The sequence below is a fragment of the Leptosomus discolor genome, chromosome 9 (genome assembly GCF_034619465.1).
Source record: "Leptosomus discolor isolate bLepDis1 chromosome 9, bLepDis1.hap2, whole genome shotgun sequence".
NCBI classification, from domain to species: domain Eukaryota; kingdom Metazoa; phylum Chordata; class Aves; order Leptosomiformes; family Leptosomidae; genus Leptosomus; species Leptosomus discolor.
Window position 1 is genome coordinate 27,353,541 of NC_141399.1, and position 17,476 is coordinate 27,371,016.

At 40.2% G+C, this 17,476-nt stretch overlaps 1 protein-coding gene across 1 annotated transcript; it reads right to left on the reverse strand.

The window, feature by feature from the left end:
* ZC3H12B (zinc finger CCCH-type containing 12B) lies at window positions 1-10,484 on the reverse strand. The gene is made up of 5 exons (XM_086470071.1): window positions 9,842-10,484; window positions 3,215-3,354; window positions 2,239-2,473; window positions 2,040-2,146; window positions 1-1,492 (listed from the first exon to the last, which is right to left on the reverse strand). Exons 1-5 carry the CDS (start codon window positions 10,450-10,452, stop codon window positions 72-74), a joined length of 2,514 nt encoding a protein of 837 aa, XP_086326197.1. The 5' UTR covers window positions 10,453-10,484; the 3' UTR covers window positions 1-71.
* Window positions 10,485-17,476: the final 6,992 nt, after the last annotated feature.

Sequence of the window (17,476 nt, forward strand, 5' to 3'; positions counted from 1 at the left end):
TCCTCATCTAAGTTCTCCTCCAGGCCCCCTATGCTATATAGAGTCATTTATCCAAAAGAGGCTGTAATGCTTTAACGCCCTGTTCTTAATTTGGCCACAATCATAGCTGCCAGCTGCTGTGCATCTGTCATGTGGGGATTTTTTTCCATCACAGAAAGGACAATGCTGGGAGGGAAAATATTGCAGAGGTTCTTGTATGTTTGATACTGATGTTCTGGGATGATGTGAGGTTCCCGTGGCTCACCACATATCCCAATCCAGGGATTCCTCCAGAGTTGCTCCATCTTCTCGGGCATGCTTCTTACCATTACAGGCTCATAACATGGCTGCATGAGGTTGTTACTCAATGGATACGAGTGGTAGGTGTAAGAGTCCGATGCACATGGTAATGGATCCCAGCTAGCATGCTGCTCTCGACAGAGAGGCGGTCTTCTCTGCCTTGTAGGGTTACTTTCATAAAGCCGTGAGTCAGAAATACTGTCCATTCTTGTCATGACCAAGGCACGGCTTGGCTGTGCAGTTGATGGATGAACATTTTGAGGCACAGGGTATTCTCCTGGACAACTGGACCGCGCTCCAACAACTGGATGCTGGACATGTAGGCCTAAGTGGGAAACTGACTGTTTGCGAAGGGATTGCTTAGGCTCTTCAGTTCCGTAACTCTGGACTCTATTTAAGGCTTCATGGTAACCATGGGAAAAAGGCTGGAGACGATTTTGTGATGGCAGTCTGTGGATCTTCACATTGTCTTCTGGACTGGCATCTGCTACACCCAGATACAAGTCATTGTAAGAGGAATAAGAATCATTACTCGTATGGCTTAAGCAACTGTCAGGACAGGGGCTTGAGTTTCTAGAATACATCCCCTGGTCTGTATCAGCCCCGTAATAATCTGTGTTACGGATACTACTTATGCTCAAATTGGAGAAATCACTGAGTAAGGAGTAATAGCCATGGTCCCCCAGTGATTCGTATTTGGGATACTGGTCGGTATAGCTAACTGAGGTGCCGTGGCTATTGGTGACTAGTATAGGAGGATACTGCACACTGGACATATGTTCCAGTGAGGATTTCTGATGCATGAACTGTGAGGAACCTGGCACCGGACTGCTTGCAGAACGAGTATTTAATGCACCAGCTGCATGGCATTTTGGTGGAGGGAGCGTTGGTACACTTAATGCAGAAACCAGAGACGGGACAGAGCTGGCCTCAGACTTCCGGGCTACTGATAACTTTTCCTCAGGCTCCACAGCTACTGATCTAATGCTTGGATCTGACTGGCGTTTTGGGGCAATGCGTTTCACTTCAGAACTGATTTCTCCTTTGGAGCTGGATGGCCCTGTGCCACATTTGGCCAAGGCTCCCTCACTCATAGTTTTCACAGCAGATAATTTGGCACTTATTCGAAGCTCATCCGCTACTGACCTTTGAGGCTGGTTTGCCCGTTCTGGGTGGTAATATTTACATTTGTGCCCATAGGTGCACTTTTTACCTGGAAGAAAAGTGTTTTCGGGTTAAATAAACCAAAAACTAATCAATACCACCAGTTGCTATCTTTTTTCTTTATATCTTTCACCACTTCTCAATAGACTTATTTCTATATTGCCCTCCTAAGGAATAATTACATCTTTTGTACATACAGGCAGTCGCAGACTCTGCTACCTGTATCAACGTATCTCCCTGTATCAAGGGCAAGCCACATCACTTCCCTTCCTACTGGCTCATGATTTCGATACTGACAACATACTCAATACTACATAAAACAAACCAGCTCTAACACAGTTTTTATAGTTATGAATCTCCTTCCTTGAATACAAACCAGAGGAAAATAGCAAAAAGCTGTGTTATCCACAAGGTGTATCTGGTAATCCTTAATTTTCTGCTACATCGCTTTTATTAATATACATATGAAGGGTATAAAAATGGATATAGCACTTGGATGGCAACACAAAAAAATGGCTTTGGCTTTTTTTCAGTAGTGTTTGTGCTTGCTTCACCTACCTTTGAATACAACAGGTCAATCTGACTTAGACACTTACCATAAGGACACGGTTGTTTCTTATGTTCAGGAATAACTGGCCTTTTCCTTAAGAAATTTTCAAGGCTTGGACCGTGGCGTCCTAAGGGATCATCAGGAGGCATAAATCTAAGGGGAAAGAAATGAAATGTAAATTTCGGTTTTTACCAAGGATTCTGAATTAGCAAATTTCCCTTAATTTTGAAGGAAAAAAAGCCTACTTGTCATTCACAAAAGAATACATTAGCAGCCGCTCCTCTATGAACTTCTTCCACTCCGGTTTTTCATTTTGAAGATCCCGATAGTTGTCATTTGATACAATGATGCCATCCGAGTCGAAAGCAAGTTTTACTATGAATCGATCATCATAGCAAACTACTCTTCTTCCCTGAACTCTTCGAGATGGGGTGAAAACAAGAATTTTTTCTTTCTCCAATTTACGTAAGATTTCTTGATCTGTAAAATAGTTTTAGTTGAGCAGCTTTTAAAAAAGTTTTAAAAGAGAAACACAGCCTTTGAAATACGAAGCTTCTTGCCTTCTTTTCTGACAAAGTATTTCATAATTATGTTCATATACAGTCCCCATTACCATTAAAAAATACCTAGATGCAGAGTGCTGTTTTATTTCTGAGGTTTCAAAGCACTGGGTAAATATTAAATATTTAAGCTTCATAACCACTCTACTCTTCTGTAAACAACCATGTACCTTTACTCACTCTTCCTGAACCTGTCAAGAACTCAGTTGTTGCTGTATTACAACAGACTTCTTGTTAGCCTAGAGTAAAATGTAAGTATTTTCTACAGGTCAAAACACATGCTGCCTTTTCAGTGTTCAAGATAATCCTACTAAATGAGCCCCTGGCCTGATACTACTTATTTTATATTCACCCAGCAACTAAGAATCAGTTCCTATACGCTTAACCATGTTTGCTAATGGAAATGTTATGACTGCTACTTCTCAAAAGTGTTGAAATGATCCAGCCATGTTTAAAAACCCCTCATTGTTTACAGGTGCAGATACTTAAATGCTTCCTTCCTCACCAGCAAGTGTTGTGTTTTCAAGTGAGCAGTTGAGTGCAACATCACATCCACAGCCCAGTATGTAGTATGGATCAGAAAGACAACATGGTTGTGTCTTGATGCAATATTTTTTTTTTCTTTTAAGTGAAGGATTCAAAGAAAATCTTGATCGGTTACCTGTAATTGGTGCATCAGGTCGAGACTGTTCTTTTCTCCACGCAGGTACAAACACAGTGATATCTTTATGCCCTTTTTCCAGAAACCAATCAACAGCTAGTTGAATTCCCCGGCAGGAAAATCCTTCTTTATTCCCATGGCTGAAAAGTTTTAGAAACAGCAAGGACAAAAGTTACATTTGGTTTCAGTTTTTTGTTGTTGTGTATTTTTTATTTTTTTTTTTTTTCTTCTTCTAAAGCTGCCATGGTCTAAGGATATAATGGAAGTTTTATATATAAGGATATAAAGCCTGTAAAGACAGGTAAACATTTTTATTAGACTAGCTTACATAATTTGAAAGAGACAATTGTCCAGAGCTATTCAGCCATAGGCTTTAAACTAGGCTCGAAGGGGGAGGGGAACAAAACAGGGCCTACCAGTGATGGACCTAAGGGTGGCATGTCGATGTTAGGGGGGAAATCAATAGCCCAGCTCAAGTGCATCTACACCAATGCACGCAGCATGGGCAATGAACAGGAGGAGCTGGAAGCCATTGTGCAGCAGGATAGCTATGACTCGGTCGCCATCACAGAAACATGGCGGTATGGCTCTCATGACTGGAGTGCTGCAATAGATGGCTATAAGCACTTCAGAAGGGACAGGCAAGGAAGGAGAGGCAGTGGGGTGGCCTTGTATGTTAATGAGTGTTTCGATTGTGTAGAGATCAATGATTGTGAGGACAAGGCCAAGTGCTTATGAGTAAGGATGAGGGGTAAGGCCAACGAGGCAGATATCCTGCTGGGAGTCTGTTACAGACTACCCAAACAGGATGAAGAAGCAGATGAGGCATTCAACAAGTGACTGGCAGAAGTCTCTCAATCGTTAGCCCTTGCCCTCATGGGGGACTTCGACTTACCAGATGTCTGCTGGAAATACAACACAGTAGAGAGGAAACAGTCCAGGAGGTTCCTGGAGCATGTGGAAGATAACTTCCTGACAAGGTAGTAAGGGAGCCTACCAGGATAGGGGCCTCACTGACCTACTGTTTACAGAGAAGGACTGGTGGGAGATAACAGTGGTCAGAGTCTGTCTTGGGGCTTAGCGACCATGAAATGATGGACCTCTCCATTCTTGGTCAAGTAAGGAGGAGAGTCAGCAAAACCTCAACCATGGACTCCTGGAGGGCTGACTTTAGCCTGTTCAGGACACTGGTCAAGAGAGGTCCTTGGGAGGCAGTCCTGAAGGGCAAGGGCACCCAGGAAGGCTGGATTCTTCAAGAAGGAAGTCTTAGAGGCGCAGGAGCAGGCTGTCCCTGTGTGCTGTAAGACAAACCAGTGGGAAAGACGACAAGCCTGGTTGAACAGGGAGCTTTTGCTGGAACTCAGGGAAAAAAGGAGGGTTTACCACTCTTGAAAGAAGGGGCAGGTAACTCAAGAAGAGTACAGGGAGCTTGTTAGGTCATGCAGAGGGAAAATTAGAGAGGCAAAAGCCCAACTAGAACTCAGGCTGTCATGAGAGACAACAGAAAAATGTTTCTATAAATACATTAACAACAAAAAGAAAAACAAAGAGAATCTCCATCCTCTTTTGGATGTGGAGGGGAACATTGTCACCAAGGATGAGGAAAAGGCTGAGGTACTTAATGCCTCCTTTGCCTCAGTCTTTAATAGTCAGACAAGCAATCCTCAAGGTAATCAGGCCCCTGAGCTGAAAGACAGGGACCGAGAGCAGAATAAACCCCCTGTAATTCAGGAGGAAGCAGTTAAAGACCTGCTTTGCCACCTGGACATCCACTAGTCTATGGGGCCAGATGGGATCTGCCCAAGAGTACTGAGGGAGCTGGTGGAGGAGCTGGCCAAATCACTATCCATCATTTATCAGAAGTCCTGGTCAACAGGGGAGGTCCCAGATGACTGGAGACTTGCCAATGTCACACCCATCTACAAGAAGGGCTGGAAGGAGGATCTGGGGAACTACAGACCTGTCAGCCTGACCTCGGTGCAGGGAAGGTTCTGGAATAATTCATCTTGAGGGCCCTCACATGGCAGGTGCAGGACACCCAGGGACTCAGGCCCAGCCAGCATGGGTTCATGAAGGGCAGGTCCTGCTTAACCAACCTGGTCTCCTTCTATGACCAGGTGACCTGCCTAGTGGATGAGGGGAAGGCTGTGGATGTCATTTACCTGGACTTCAGTAAAGCCTTTGACACTGTCTCACACAGTGCTCTCCTAGAGAAACTGGTGGCTCACGGCTTGCATAGGTGCACTCTTCACTGAGTTAAAAACTGGCTGGATGGCCAAGCAGAGAGAGTTGTGGTGAATGGAGTTAAATCCAACTGGCAGCCAGTCACAAGCGGTGTCCCCCAGGGCTCAGTGTTGGGACCGGCCTTGTGTAACAACTTTATTGATGATCTGGATGAGGGGATTGAGTGCTGCCTCAGTGAGTTTGCAGATGACACTAAATTGGGTGGGAGTGTTGATCTGCTTGAGGGTAGGAAGGCTCTGCAGAGGGACCTAGACAGGCTGGATCGATGGGCTGAGGCCAATGCTATGAGGTTTAACAAGGCCGAGTGCCGGGTCCTGCACTTGGGTCACAACAACCCCATGCAGCGCTACAGGCTGGGGGTGAGTGGCTGGAAAGCTGCCTGGTGGAAAAGGCCCTGGGGGTGCTGGTTGACAGCCCGCTGAACACGAGCCATCAGTGTGCCCAGGTGGCCAAGAAGGCAAATAGCATCCTGGCCTGTATCAGCAATAGTGTGGCCATCAGGAGTAGGGAGGTGATCGTGATCCTGTACTCAGCACTGGTGAGGCCGCACCTCAAATGCTGTGTGCTGTTTTGGGCCCCTCACTACAAGAAAGACATCGAGGTGCTGGAGTGTGTCCAGAGACTGGCAACGAAGCTGGTGAAGGGTCTGGAAAACAAGTCTTATGAGGAGCTGCTGAGGGAACTGGGGTTGTTTAGCCTGGAGAAGAGAAGGCTGAGGGGAGACCTTATCGCTCTCTACAACCACCTGAAAGGAGGTTGTAGTGAGGTGGAGGTCAGTCTCCCAAGTAATAAGCTATAGGACAAAAGGAAATGGCCTCAAGTTGTGCCAGGGAAGGTTTAGATTGGACATTAGGAAAAATTTCTTTACTGAAAGAGTGGTCAAACATTGGAACAGGCTGCCCAGGGTGGTGATGGATTCACCGTTCCTGGAGCTGTTCAAAAAACCATGTTGACGTGGCACTTTGGGACATGGTTTAGTCAGCATGGTGGTGTTGGGTCAACAGTTGGACTTGATGATCTTAGAGGTCTATTCCAACCTTATGATTCTATGATTACAGCAACACTGCTACTTAAAACTCTAGAAATCGTGAAATTTCACTCTCCCAAAAGCAAAAACAAATCAACATGAAGTTTTTCCCGCTTTTTCGTTTTATTAGCTCAGCTAATGGAAATACCACTTTCCCCAACAAATTGAGCTTACCTTAAATAGTACCATAAAAAGTTATCAATAACAAAAAAGAAATTAATTAACAATACTGGCTGTCATAGGTGATAGGTACTTTTAAATAGCTAGATTAAAATGTATGTTTCTCTAATACTAAATGTTATGCATTTTTAATTTAAGGGAAAGAAATAATTCTGTCAAAGTTGTTTAAGCCCTGCTTCGATCAAAAAATTATTTTCTGAAACACACAGGAGTCTCTAAAACAGCACATAATTCAGATAAAGGGGTTTAATTATTAAAATGGCCTAAGAAGTTTCTGCAAAGGAAAAAAGAAATTCTTTAGAGGTTTGACAGAAACTGAGGAGAATTACGAATCTCATTCAGTCTCTTATTCACCTCATGGGTGCACACCTATGTTGATTTGCTAAACCTACAGTGAACTAAAGAATCAGGTTTTGAATCCTTTCAGGAAATATTTTAGGAATGCCTGAATAATACATAAGCACATATAGAAGAGAAGATGACAACATTTAATTATAATATCCTTAGTAGTCAGTCTACACAGGTAAGAGAGAGCCCAGATCCTTGCATTATGGCTGTATTTGAGATTTAGATTCAAGCCAACATCCTCTGAAAGAAAGAGTGCATATATTACTGCTACACCATATTACTGAATAATAAAGACTAAGGGTTCTGGTTCTTTTCAATTAATATTGTAACTACTTAAGAAAAAAATGGTCTGCCCTTTTTGCTAAACAAGCAAACAAACAAAAGCAACCCTCTGTTACACATCAGTTTGGCTAGCAAAGTGAACTACTTCCAAAAACGCCTTTGAAAAGGATACACTAGGAAGCCAATACTGTGCTCCTCAATGCACACTCTTCAAAATGTATTAATTCCATTTTCTCCCCTGCCCCTTTCTCAACACAGCTACAGTTTTTCATCAGCTGTGACAGGGGTGACGCTGTCCAGTTAGTTTGGCACCTACCAGTCATTATTTCTAAAGAGACTTCTATATTCATTTGTGAAGAAAATTAATTAAGTTCCTCAAATCATTCCATCCATTGCAAAAGATGCTAGCTGAATCCCATCAGTGATGCCGTACTGAGAAGTGAGATCCTCACCCTGAAAAAGCAGTTGAGTGCCCAGGTCAGGGAGGGTTACAGAATGCTGTAAGGGCAGGGGAGGCCACATGCACCAATGACGGTCCCTATTAGAGAAAAAACACATGGGGCCCAGGTAGCAGTGTCAGGCAGAAAACACAGGAGAGGACTCTGCTACAGCAGCCCTGAAGCATGTGGCTGTAATTAAGGGGGCTTTGTGGCCCTGTATAATGCTAGGTACTCCTCCCACTACTTAAAGCAGCTGGCATTTGACTGCACACAAAATGGCATCCAGCTGCTGCATTGTCCTGTTCCAAGCCATTAGTTCTGTGTGGCATCCCCTAAAACTGTTTACTTCACAAAAATTTCAATACTGAAAATGGAAACGGTTCCATTTTCCATATATAGCCACCTTTCAGTTACAACATACACATTTTACCATAAAGCCAAGGCCTCCATTTGCATGATCAATAAGTGAAGTATTTTTAAGCACGAGAAGTGTACAACCCTTGCACTTTTCAGATATTCTCAGTCTGTAGAGCAGGTGCTGCGTAATTAAGAGATTTGCATCTTCTTAAATTGTCTTTAGTATTATTCTGTGGATTCTCATTCAAAATTTTACTTCAGTGCTGCTGTTATTATTATAGAACAGCATCACAGATTACCGGATGGTAGTGAGATGCATCCCCTTCCTGGGCTCAAAGTGTTACGTAAAGTAACACTGAAACAGACCACAGGCAGACAGATCTAAGACCACCTGCATAATGTAACCAAGGCCTACGGATCACCGGATCACCGCATAGTCCGAATACAGAAGCCACAATGTTGCTAAAGTATTTTTCTTTAGATTTTTGTACATTTCAGGTTTTACAGAATTTAACATCCTTTTAAATTTTCAGATGCATGTGCATTTTGTTACAAGTTGGACGCGATGATCCTTATGGGTCCCTTCCAACTTGAGATATTCTATGGTTCCATAAATAAAAGCATCAGTTTTAAGCTACGCAATAGTAAGAGTACATGTACACTTTTCTCCAGTTGCTGCCACGTTTCGCTCAGGAGTAACTCAAGCAGTACAGGGACGGCAAATTCAACAGGCACAGAAAAAAAAAAAAAAAAGAAAGAAAAAAAGCTAAATCCAATATTGGTGATGTTGCTTTACAGAAACATCTTCCTGATTGATGTAACCACAACTCGGCACTGGAAAATCTTGTATATAAAATATTCTTATAGGATTTGGAGGGGTTTATGTATTTCAAAACTCAGAGTATTCTTTACACCTATAAAAATCTGAATTTTCTTAATACAGTGAAAAAAGAGTAATTCAGATCACAAATTCTTCTAAAGCGGAAAGCTGATACTAAAGGAAATCTATTGTGCAACACTACTTGAAGAAATCGTGGTATCACTAACCAGACTGTTTAAAGAATTCTCTCGTATAAAATCATACTTTCTCAGTGACAAAGAAATCATTGGCGAGCTGAACTGGGTACTCCACAGACATGCTTGAAAGTGGCACAGGACAGATATCCTCCTGAGTTAGTGTTGACCCAAGCAGCCAAGTGCACGTGTGTATACACACCTGAAATTAGAAGCACCATAGCTGTGTGAGCCGGCATGTTCAGCTCATGCACACCCTTGCATGACACAGCTGAATTGCTTTGAATTCTGAGCAGGCTCAATCAGCAGGAGCTCAAATACCCTGAAATCCACTGCATATCATCAGCATACACTGCATGTCATTTTAGAAAGAACCAAGTTTTCCTTTCCTGTTTGGTTGCCTCTGGACATTAAAGAAAAATAATTTTCAACAGTGTTCAAGGACTTCAAGAAACTAAACCCATCCACATAAAAACCCACTACAGCTAGATTGCTAGAACAAAAGATATGAGGGGAGAACTTGGTTTGAAAAGGTGAGGAGGGGAATTGGAATACAGATTACATATAAAGGAGAACAGCATTAATTAAAAGCCTGGACTAAAGAGTCCATAAAAAAAGAAGTATTATCAGTGTAAATATATTACACAACTTAGAATGACTTTGCCATCAATACTGATTTTTCTCATAAATATTTTAGTGATTTATTCTTTTCAAATGTATGACAGGGAGACCCACCTCATAGCCACATTGCTTCCATCAATGACAATTGGCCTCAAGTTATCACTGTTATCCACAACTTCATCTTCAAGTGACAATTCAGGGCTTGCTATTTCCTTTGGGCAAGGGCCTCTTGGCACCAGAGTACTAGTGGTACTGTTGGCACTGCTTGGTCCCTCCGATTCACTTTTGTTGCCAAGTCTCACAAGCTCTGCCAGAACATCATTGATGAGTGCATCTGCTCCCAATTTATTCAGTACAGCCTGGATCTGTTCTCCTGCATACCCAAGCTTTAAAGCAAAATCCATTTTAGCTTGGTATTCCTTGTCCAAATTTGTTTTGCAGTCATCTAGCTTCAAGTCTTGTGTGATACTGCTCTGCGAAAAACTTGGGCGATCCAAACAAGGGGACCGACAGAGTGGCCGATGTGGTTTAGTGGAAACCTCCTTTTCTCTCCACTGAGTATTGCTACAGCTGCTTCTGAAGTATGGTTGCTCAGGTTCACTTTCTGAGCTCGTCCATTCCTCAGATTCAGCACTGCATTCCCCAGCGTCTTGTTCCACATTTCTGTCTTCTCTGGAGTGCCTCTTCTCCATTTTCAGCTTCCCTACCATAGACCAGGCCGTCATCACGTTCAGCTTCCAGAGAGCTCAGTTCTCTTTCATTTCCAAAGCCACCTGGAAATCATACTCAATTGCATTGTGTTGGCCAATTAAAAGTTTACACAAGGCTGGAGTTAATTTACCTTGCTTACTATGTTCTGGCATAAACAACACCAATACGAAGTTCCTTAGAAAAAAAAAAAAAAAAAAAATTAGCTTTTGACAAAGTCTGCAAAATACTCAACTACAATGATTTTATTTACAAGTCAGTAGAGGTCCCCAGTCATTCACATTTCTGTGTAAAAACTGATCATAATAAAGCATATAATTATGCTGTCTCTTTAATCACAAATTAAACTCTTTCCTTCGCCCAGTTACTCTACATACATACAAAGAAAAAAAAAAAAGACACTTCCCACACAATAAACTTACAGCTGGAATTAATGGAGTATCTCAGTAATATTTAAAGACAACAAACCAGAAAAGGGTGACCCACTGCGTTCAGTAGAAACCTGTCTTTACAGCCTTCTACTGCAGGAACAGCCTGTCTACATCAGGAACAACTGTGTGGAGTTCCAGTATGCACAAAGTTCAACACAAACCATTTCAGCCTCTTTCAGTAAGGGTCTACTATCAGAACTGACAGTTTTACTGCAAGCTGGCTGCTAGACCTGTAAAGGTCAGTAACAAGATGTACGAAGGTTCTACACGATGATCATCTTGTGCTCTGTTTACTTCACCTGCTGCACTGAAAACTCCAAAATCAAGGACGAATATTATCACATTTTGTCAGAAAGCCAGGACAGACGCTCATAATTCTTGACTTATACAGAAGACAAACTGTTCAAAGAATCCTAGTGAGATGTCTGACAACCTAGAAGTTTCAAGTGACATGTGAAGGGCCAAACTGACGTCACGGAGCCTTTGAAAAAAAGTTTTTAAAAGAAACTGCACCTACAGCAGTCCATGTTTTAGATAAAATGGTAAACTAAGACCTAGATATAAATGCAGGTAACTGGAGAAAATTTATTAGCAAAGTAATTAGCTAGAGGCCTACTTTCAGAAAGCTGCAAATACCACTTTCCTCTGTAAAATAGCAGACTTGAGACTGCATGATCCAGTGTGAGTAATGGAAATCTTGAAGAAAACATTTATTTTAAATCTGCTTTCTCATTTTGATAAATCTTTGCTTTTGTTAAAACTCAGATAAAGAGAAGAAAGACTGAAAGACAAAAAAAACTAAAAGGCACTAAACTTCTGGAAGAGCACAGTTATAAAGCTACATCTACTGCAGAGACTTCTGTCAGCAAATGTGTGGTCCAAAGAGGCATGAGAAGCATGATCTTGGATTTAAGAAGGACCTAGCATTGACACCAGATTTCCAATATACCTTTAACAGTATAGCCAGTAACCTTTGTGTTCTGACAGAAGCTGCAGATGTAAGCTGTGGATGCATGAAAAGCTCTTTCCTAGGATTCCTACGAGAATTCGTGTGACACAAAATAGGCACGACTTTGGCAGTGGAACAGAGATTGGTCAAAGATGTCCTTTCCTAGTAAGCTCCTCATGCACCCAAAAAGAAGCAAAAAAAGAAAAAGAAATCAAAAGTATAACTCATGGTTTTTTGGAGGGGTTGTTTGTCACTAGTGTAACTAATAATAAATTTATATCTCTCTCATGCACCTTTTTCATCTCTTCTCATGTCTCTTCCACTCTTTGAGGCTATGAGCAAGCATTAAAAGACAACAAATTTTTCCTCAAAAGAACATAAGCACTCAACCAAGTACATGAATTATTTATATACAGGACATTATCAAACATACCTGTATTCAAAAGCTTTTTAAAAATCTGATTCCTGTCTCCCCAAGAGACCACAGTGGCCCTTATTTCATTACTGTGCTCTACCAAAACAGCAAATAAAAGGAGAAATGTTCCCTTAATGTACAGCAGTGTAACTCCCTTGATGTACAGTAATGCCAAATCTAGGGACTAAAAATAAGTACTGGAATCTGTCTTGGGGGAAAAGTTGTGTCTAGTGTAGCTAGAAGAGCATCTCTGACATTGTTTATTATTTATTTGATTTTCTTCCTAAAAATAAACTTTAAATTTTTCCACAGATGAAGTTCAGTAGATACTGAAATCAAGAGGATAATAATGGAAATGCTCACATGCACGAATATATTAATTTAGTAATGTAAAACAAATATAATAAACATAAAACCAGAATCTTACATACTAAAGGTATGTTTGAAATGAAAAACTGATCTTGTCGTTTCGGGTTTTTTGGGGTTTTTTTTTGTTTTTTTTTTTCTGAAAAACAATATAGACATTTGACAAAGCATTATAAGCCACAAAAGAAAAATGAAAGAACCACCAGTGTGCACGTAAGTCAAAGCTTATTAATTCTGAGTTTTCATATCCTTTTGTTTTTAGATAATAATATGCTGAAAATCATAGCCCCTGATACATCACTCATCTCGGAAAGCTTTCTTCCTTGACTATTTCCCTACATTAAATGGTGGGTTTCTGTTGCCTATGGGAGTACTTCAGAGAACAGGTCTCGAAGAGTGATAGAATTTGATAATCAAAACCATAAAAATGTCAAAGGATCTCTAAGCCAGGTCTCTATTGGCCTAACAACAACAACAAAACCTAAAAGTGTCTCAAAGTGAAATTAATCTGTGAAACATTTACACAGTACTGTGTAACTACCTTAAACGGGCCGAACAGTAACATCGTACAAGACTGCACTTTAATTTATGCTCTTTATACATCTCACTTGGCTGTGGTAAATTTACATACTGGTGGAGATGGTAGATGTATATCCAGAATACAATGAACTTCAACCCACATTTCCAGTGACACTGGAAAGCACTACCTACTAAAGGTAGGTATTTTAATAATATGTTTACAAATGAGCCACTTTAGGCAAATATCTTAGACTGGAAATTTTATTTATTTGTGTGCTTTGGCGATAAAGATCTTTCATATTCTGTTCAATTCACTTGGGATCTCTTAAGAGTGGCTAAGAGGGTATTACTCCCATCATTAACCGTACAGTGGGAAAAAAAGATTTAGAAGGAAAAAAAAAAATATTCTAAAATATAGTCCTCATACCATGTGAAGCACAGCCTGAGTGAAAATTTCTTTTGATGAATATGAAGTGCAAGATTTTCAGCTACAACTAACTGGTTCTTAAGAAAGCAAGAAAAGTACATAGCAAAGGTGGCTAGCTTGACCGATAATCATTAATGGTCTCTAAATTACTCCAAATAGTGCCACATATAATGATTCTCACTTGTTCATGCCTTTTTTTTGTGATACACATACATGCAAACACAAACACACATGTATGCAGAGGGCTGCTCAAAAGCCCAGTTTCCTTAGAAAATCAAGCTAATTAAAAAAAATGCTAATCACTTATATCTAAAAAAACCTAAAAGGACATGTTTTGAGTCAACCAACACTATTTTTTAATAAAGAACAACCATATTTTAAGTCTTTTATGCAACATGGAATAAAAGAATAATTCCTTACACTGGAATGGAAATTCCAGTGTTGACTAGTGAGGTTTAGGTTAGACTTAGATTAGGCTACATGTAGATACTTGCAGTTCTTTAATACTGTGCATTCAAAGATTACCCCTCTAAATACTTAGATATCATTATTATTACAGGAATCTCTATTTTCATTCGAGGTGATTTTCTCTCACATAGCATTATTAGCAATATATTTACAACCCAAGTACTTGCTAACATAGATGTATTAATCAACTTAATCTGGAATGGATTTTAATATCTCACGGAAAAACTTGTACCTTGCCAAAACTAAACCAAAGGATATAAAAAATATATTATAGAAGAAGATTTAAAAAACAAGGTTATCAATACACAGCACCCTCAGCTTACAAAATACTGCAACCAAGGAGCACACTACAATACCTGCGGTAGGACTCATTTTTTCCAATTTATGACACTGTACTGCTTTGGCACTGAACAAAGAACAGTGTGATTCTGTTGGTCCAAGTTTAAAGATCTCTATTATTTTTTTCGCCAGGTTGTCATCATTTCTTTAAGCATAATTTCACAACAATGTTTTTGACTTTTGTTAAACTTATCATGACTGTTTTTCCACCTCTAGTAAATAATCCTAATCCCTTTGCCAGTGGAAATCTCATAAGAATGATCAGCCAAAGGTTCTTAAGACTGGAAATGGCCTTTAAAGTACGATCAAGAGAAAGAAGGTTGTTTAGGTTTTCAAATTTACTGTTAATGTCTCCATTGGTTTTATTTCAACAAATGATTTTCCAGAAGTAATCCGGTAGCAGGGTGGGGGGCTACAGGGGTGGCTTCTGTGAGAAGAGGCCAGGAGCTGCCCCCATGTCAGACAGAACCAGCTTCAGCCGGCTCCATTGCTGGCCAAAGCTGAGCCCATCAGCAGCGCTGGTGGCACCTCGGACTCCCTCAGTCTCCTCTCTTACATCCTCCACAGACACCCACACACACACACACACCCCAAAAACCAGCATGCTCAGTCGACCCCCAGACCTTACAGTCTCTCCAGCACTTGGCCTGGACCTGCTGATCCCTCTGGTAGCCAACTCTTCCAGTTTTCTCACTCCAGAGAGAAATAATCAGTTTACAGAACTGTCCTTGCAGATGATTTTCCACTTTTTTCTTTCGTTATTGCTTATGTCGTACATTTTTTAAAGTTAGTATAGGTGCATTAAGGAGTTATCACACAGGGGTAAATTGAAAAAAAAAAAAAAAAAATCACACACACACAGAGGCAAAAACAGAACAAACATTTAAAAACATAACTAGAGTAACACTTGATTTTGCTGATAACTACAAAATTGAGAAATGAGTCAGTGTGCCTCAAAATTTTCTCAAAGATAGAATAAAAGCTCATTGCATAGATCATAAAAATAACTTTGTATGGCTGAAATTTTAGTGTTTGTTTAGTATGAGTTACATTCTCTCCAAAGGCAGCCAACTATGAACACACACTTAAGGAGAGAAAAGAAAGCTATTACCAATTTCTGATTTGAAGATATTGTAGCTCAGAAATACAGATATCGCAGCTTTAAAATTTCAATTCTCACTATGTTCATTGCTAAGCAACCAAGTTTTCTTACTAAACACCTCTTTCAGCATAGTCACGACTGACTAGTAGAATTGATAATGTGATTCAGAGAAGAGAGTGAGGCAAAATTATCTCTATTTTGTTCATAAAGGATCAAACTGAAAGCATCTACTTAATTTTGCTGGTATTAAAACAGAAGGAAAATGCTTGCTCAGTAATAAAGTACTGTAATATTTATGAAAAACACTAGGGAATTATTTAACAACTACTATTCAAATTACAATGGCTATTAAAGAGCTGGTGCTAGAAATACTTTATTTAAAGCCTGTTCATTTCAGCAAGACCAACAGAATCAGAAAAGACAGGGTGAAAGAATGGACTGAACTTCTTTTGGATCCTTATGACACTATCTTTCCACTATCACAGTGTGCTCGGAGCCATGCCCATCAAAGGGGCAATTACTATTATGAGGAAAAACCTTTAAATAAAAATATTTTATTAACTCCTTTCATCAACTTTTAAGCAGCTTTACTTGTTTCCTGTCACCACAGATACTAAAACACAAAATTAAAATTTAAAAAAAAAAAAAAACAACCACAAAACACAAAAAAAACCCAAACCCAAGTATCTTCTCAAATATCTCTCTCACCTGGATAATAAATACATATGATAATGATTCTACAGTATTTATTTTAAGGAGGGGAAGGACTGTTTGTTTTCCCTTGTATATGTTTGAGATACATGTAGTTAATAAGTGATTTTTTTCTTTAATAACACTGCAAGGAAAAAAATCTAAGTGAATACTGACACATGAAATGGTAACATCTAGGGGAATTCCACATGCGCAGTGAAGAATAAATATTACAAATTTCTCCTTTTGTATTTCTTAAACTGTCAAATAAACATCTTCACAAGAATTAAAAAACCTGGCATGTTTTTTATTAAGAACATTAAGTTACTCCCTCCATGGCTTCAGCATGAATTTTAATGTCTTAGTATCTCTCTTTACTCTTCCCTTCAGTAACTTACCATTAGTATAGATTCTTCCCTGTAAGACAGGCATACAGGAAGAAGCACCTTCCTGGAAGAAGGCTGTTCTAAACAACAGCCAAGTCTTTGATTGCGGTGGGTATTTCTACACCATCAGAAGCTGACTGAAAGACATATCCAAAATAATTTTCACGTAGCTGGCTCAGAAGCAACCAAATCATAACGACACAGACTTCAACACAAACTGTGCAAACCTAGCAGGATCCCCAGTTACTTGTTCTACAACATGTAAATGGGTTTCATTCTATCATCTTCACCACCAAACAACAGGTAGGGCTGGTACACTATGTATCTACTACAACTACGCCTCGTGATTACAGTGCAGACAGCCTACTAACACAAAAGCTGACAACTTCCTGGTTACACACATACTGATTACAGTAAATTAAGAGCCTAAAACCATGGAAACAATACAAGCAGAGACAAAGAGAAGTCTTTAAAAATTATTCAGTGTTCAGAAAGACTACCTCCGACAGGATCATAGCACTGCGGCGTGCTACAGCACAGACTAGCAGTTCCTCTAAAGACACGTTCTCGGAGTCTGTTTTTGTGATCTTTAAGAACTTCCCCAATGCATGACTAATTGCCACCTTAAAGACATTACAATTTGGGCCTGCAGCACAAAAAACCCTCCAAACCCAAAAAGCATTGCACAAGTCTTCAGGAATGTGACAAAACAGTATTTATTAGGCAGTAGTTAGTGTCAGAGGACATAGACAAAGAGCAGCTCAAGATGCAGAGATGGCACTGGACTTTGGATTAGCCCTTAATTTTGAAAACCACATTTCTACGGTGCTCATGAAGAAAGTGACACAACTCAACATTGGTGTTTTCATGGCACTGAAGGCACAACCTTGTTGTATGTTATTTCAGGAGTAGTACAGATACTACGCATTACTGCTTGCTGCTTTGAACA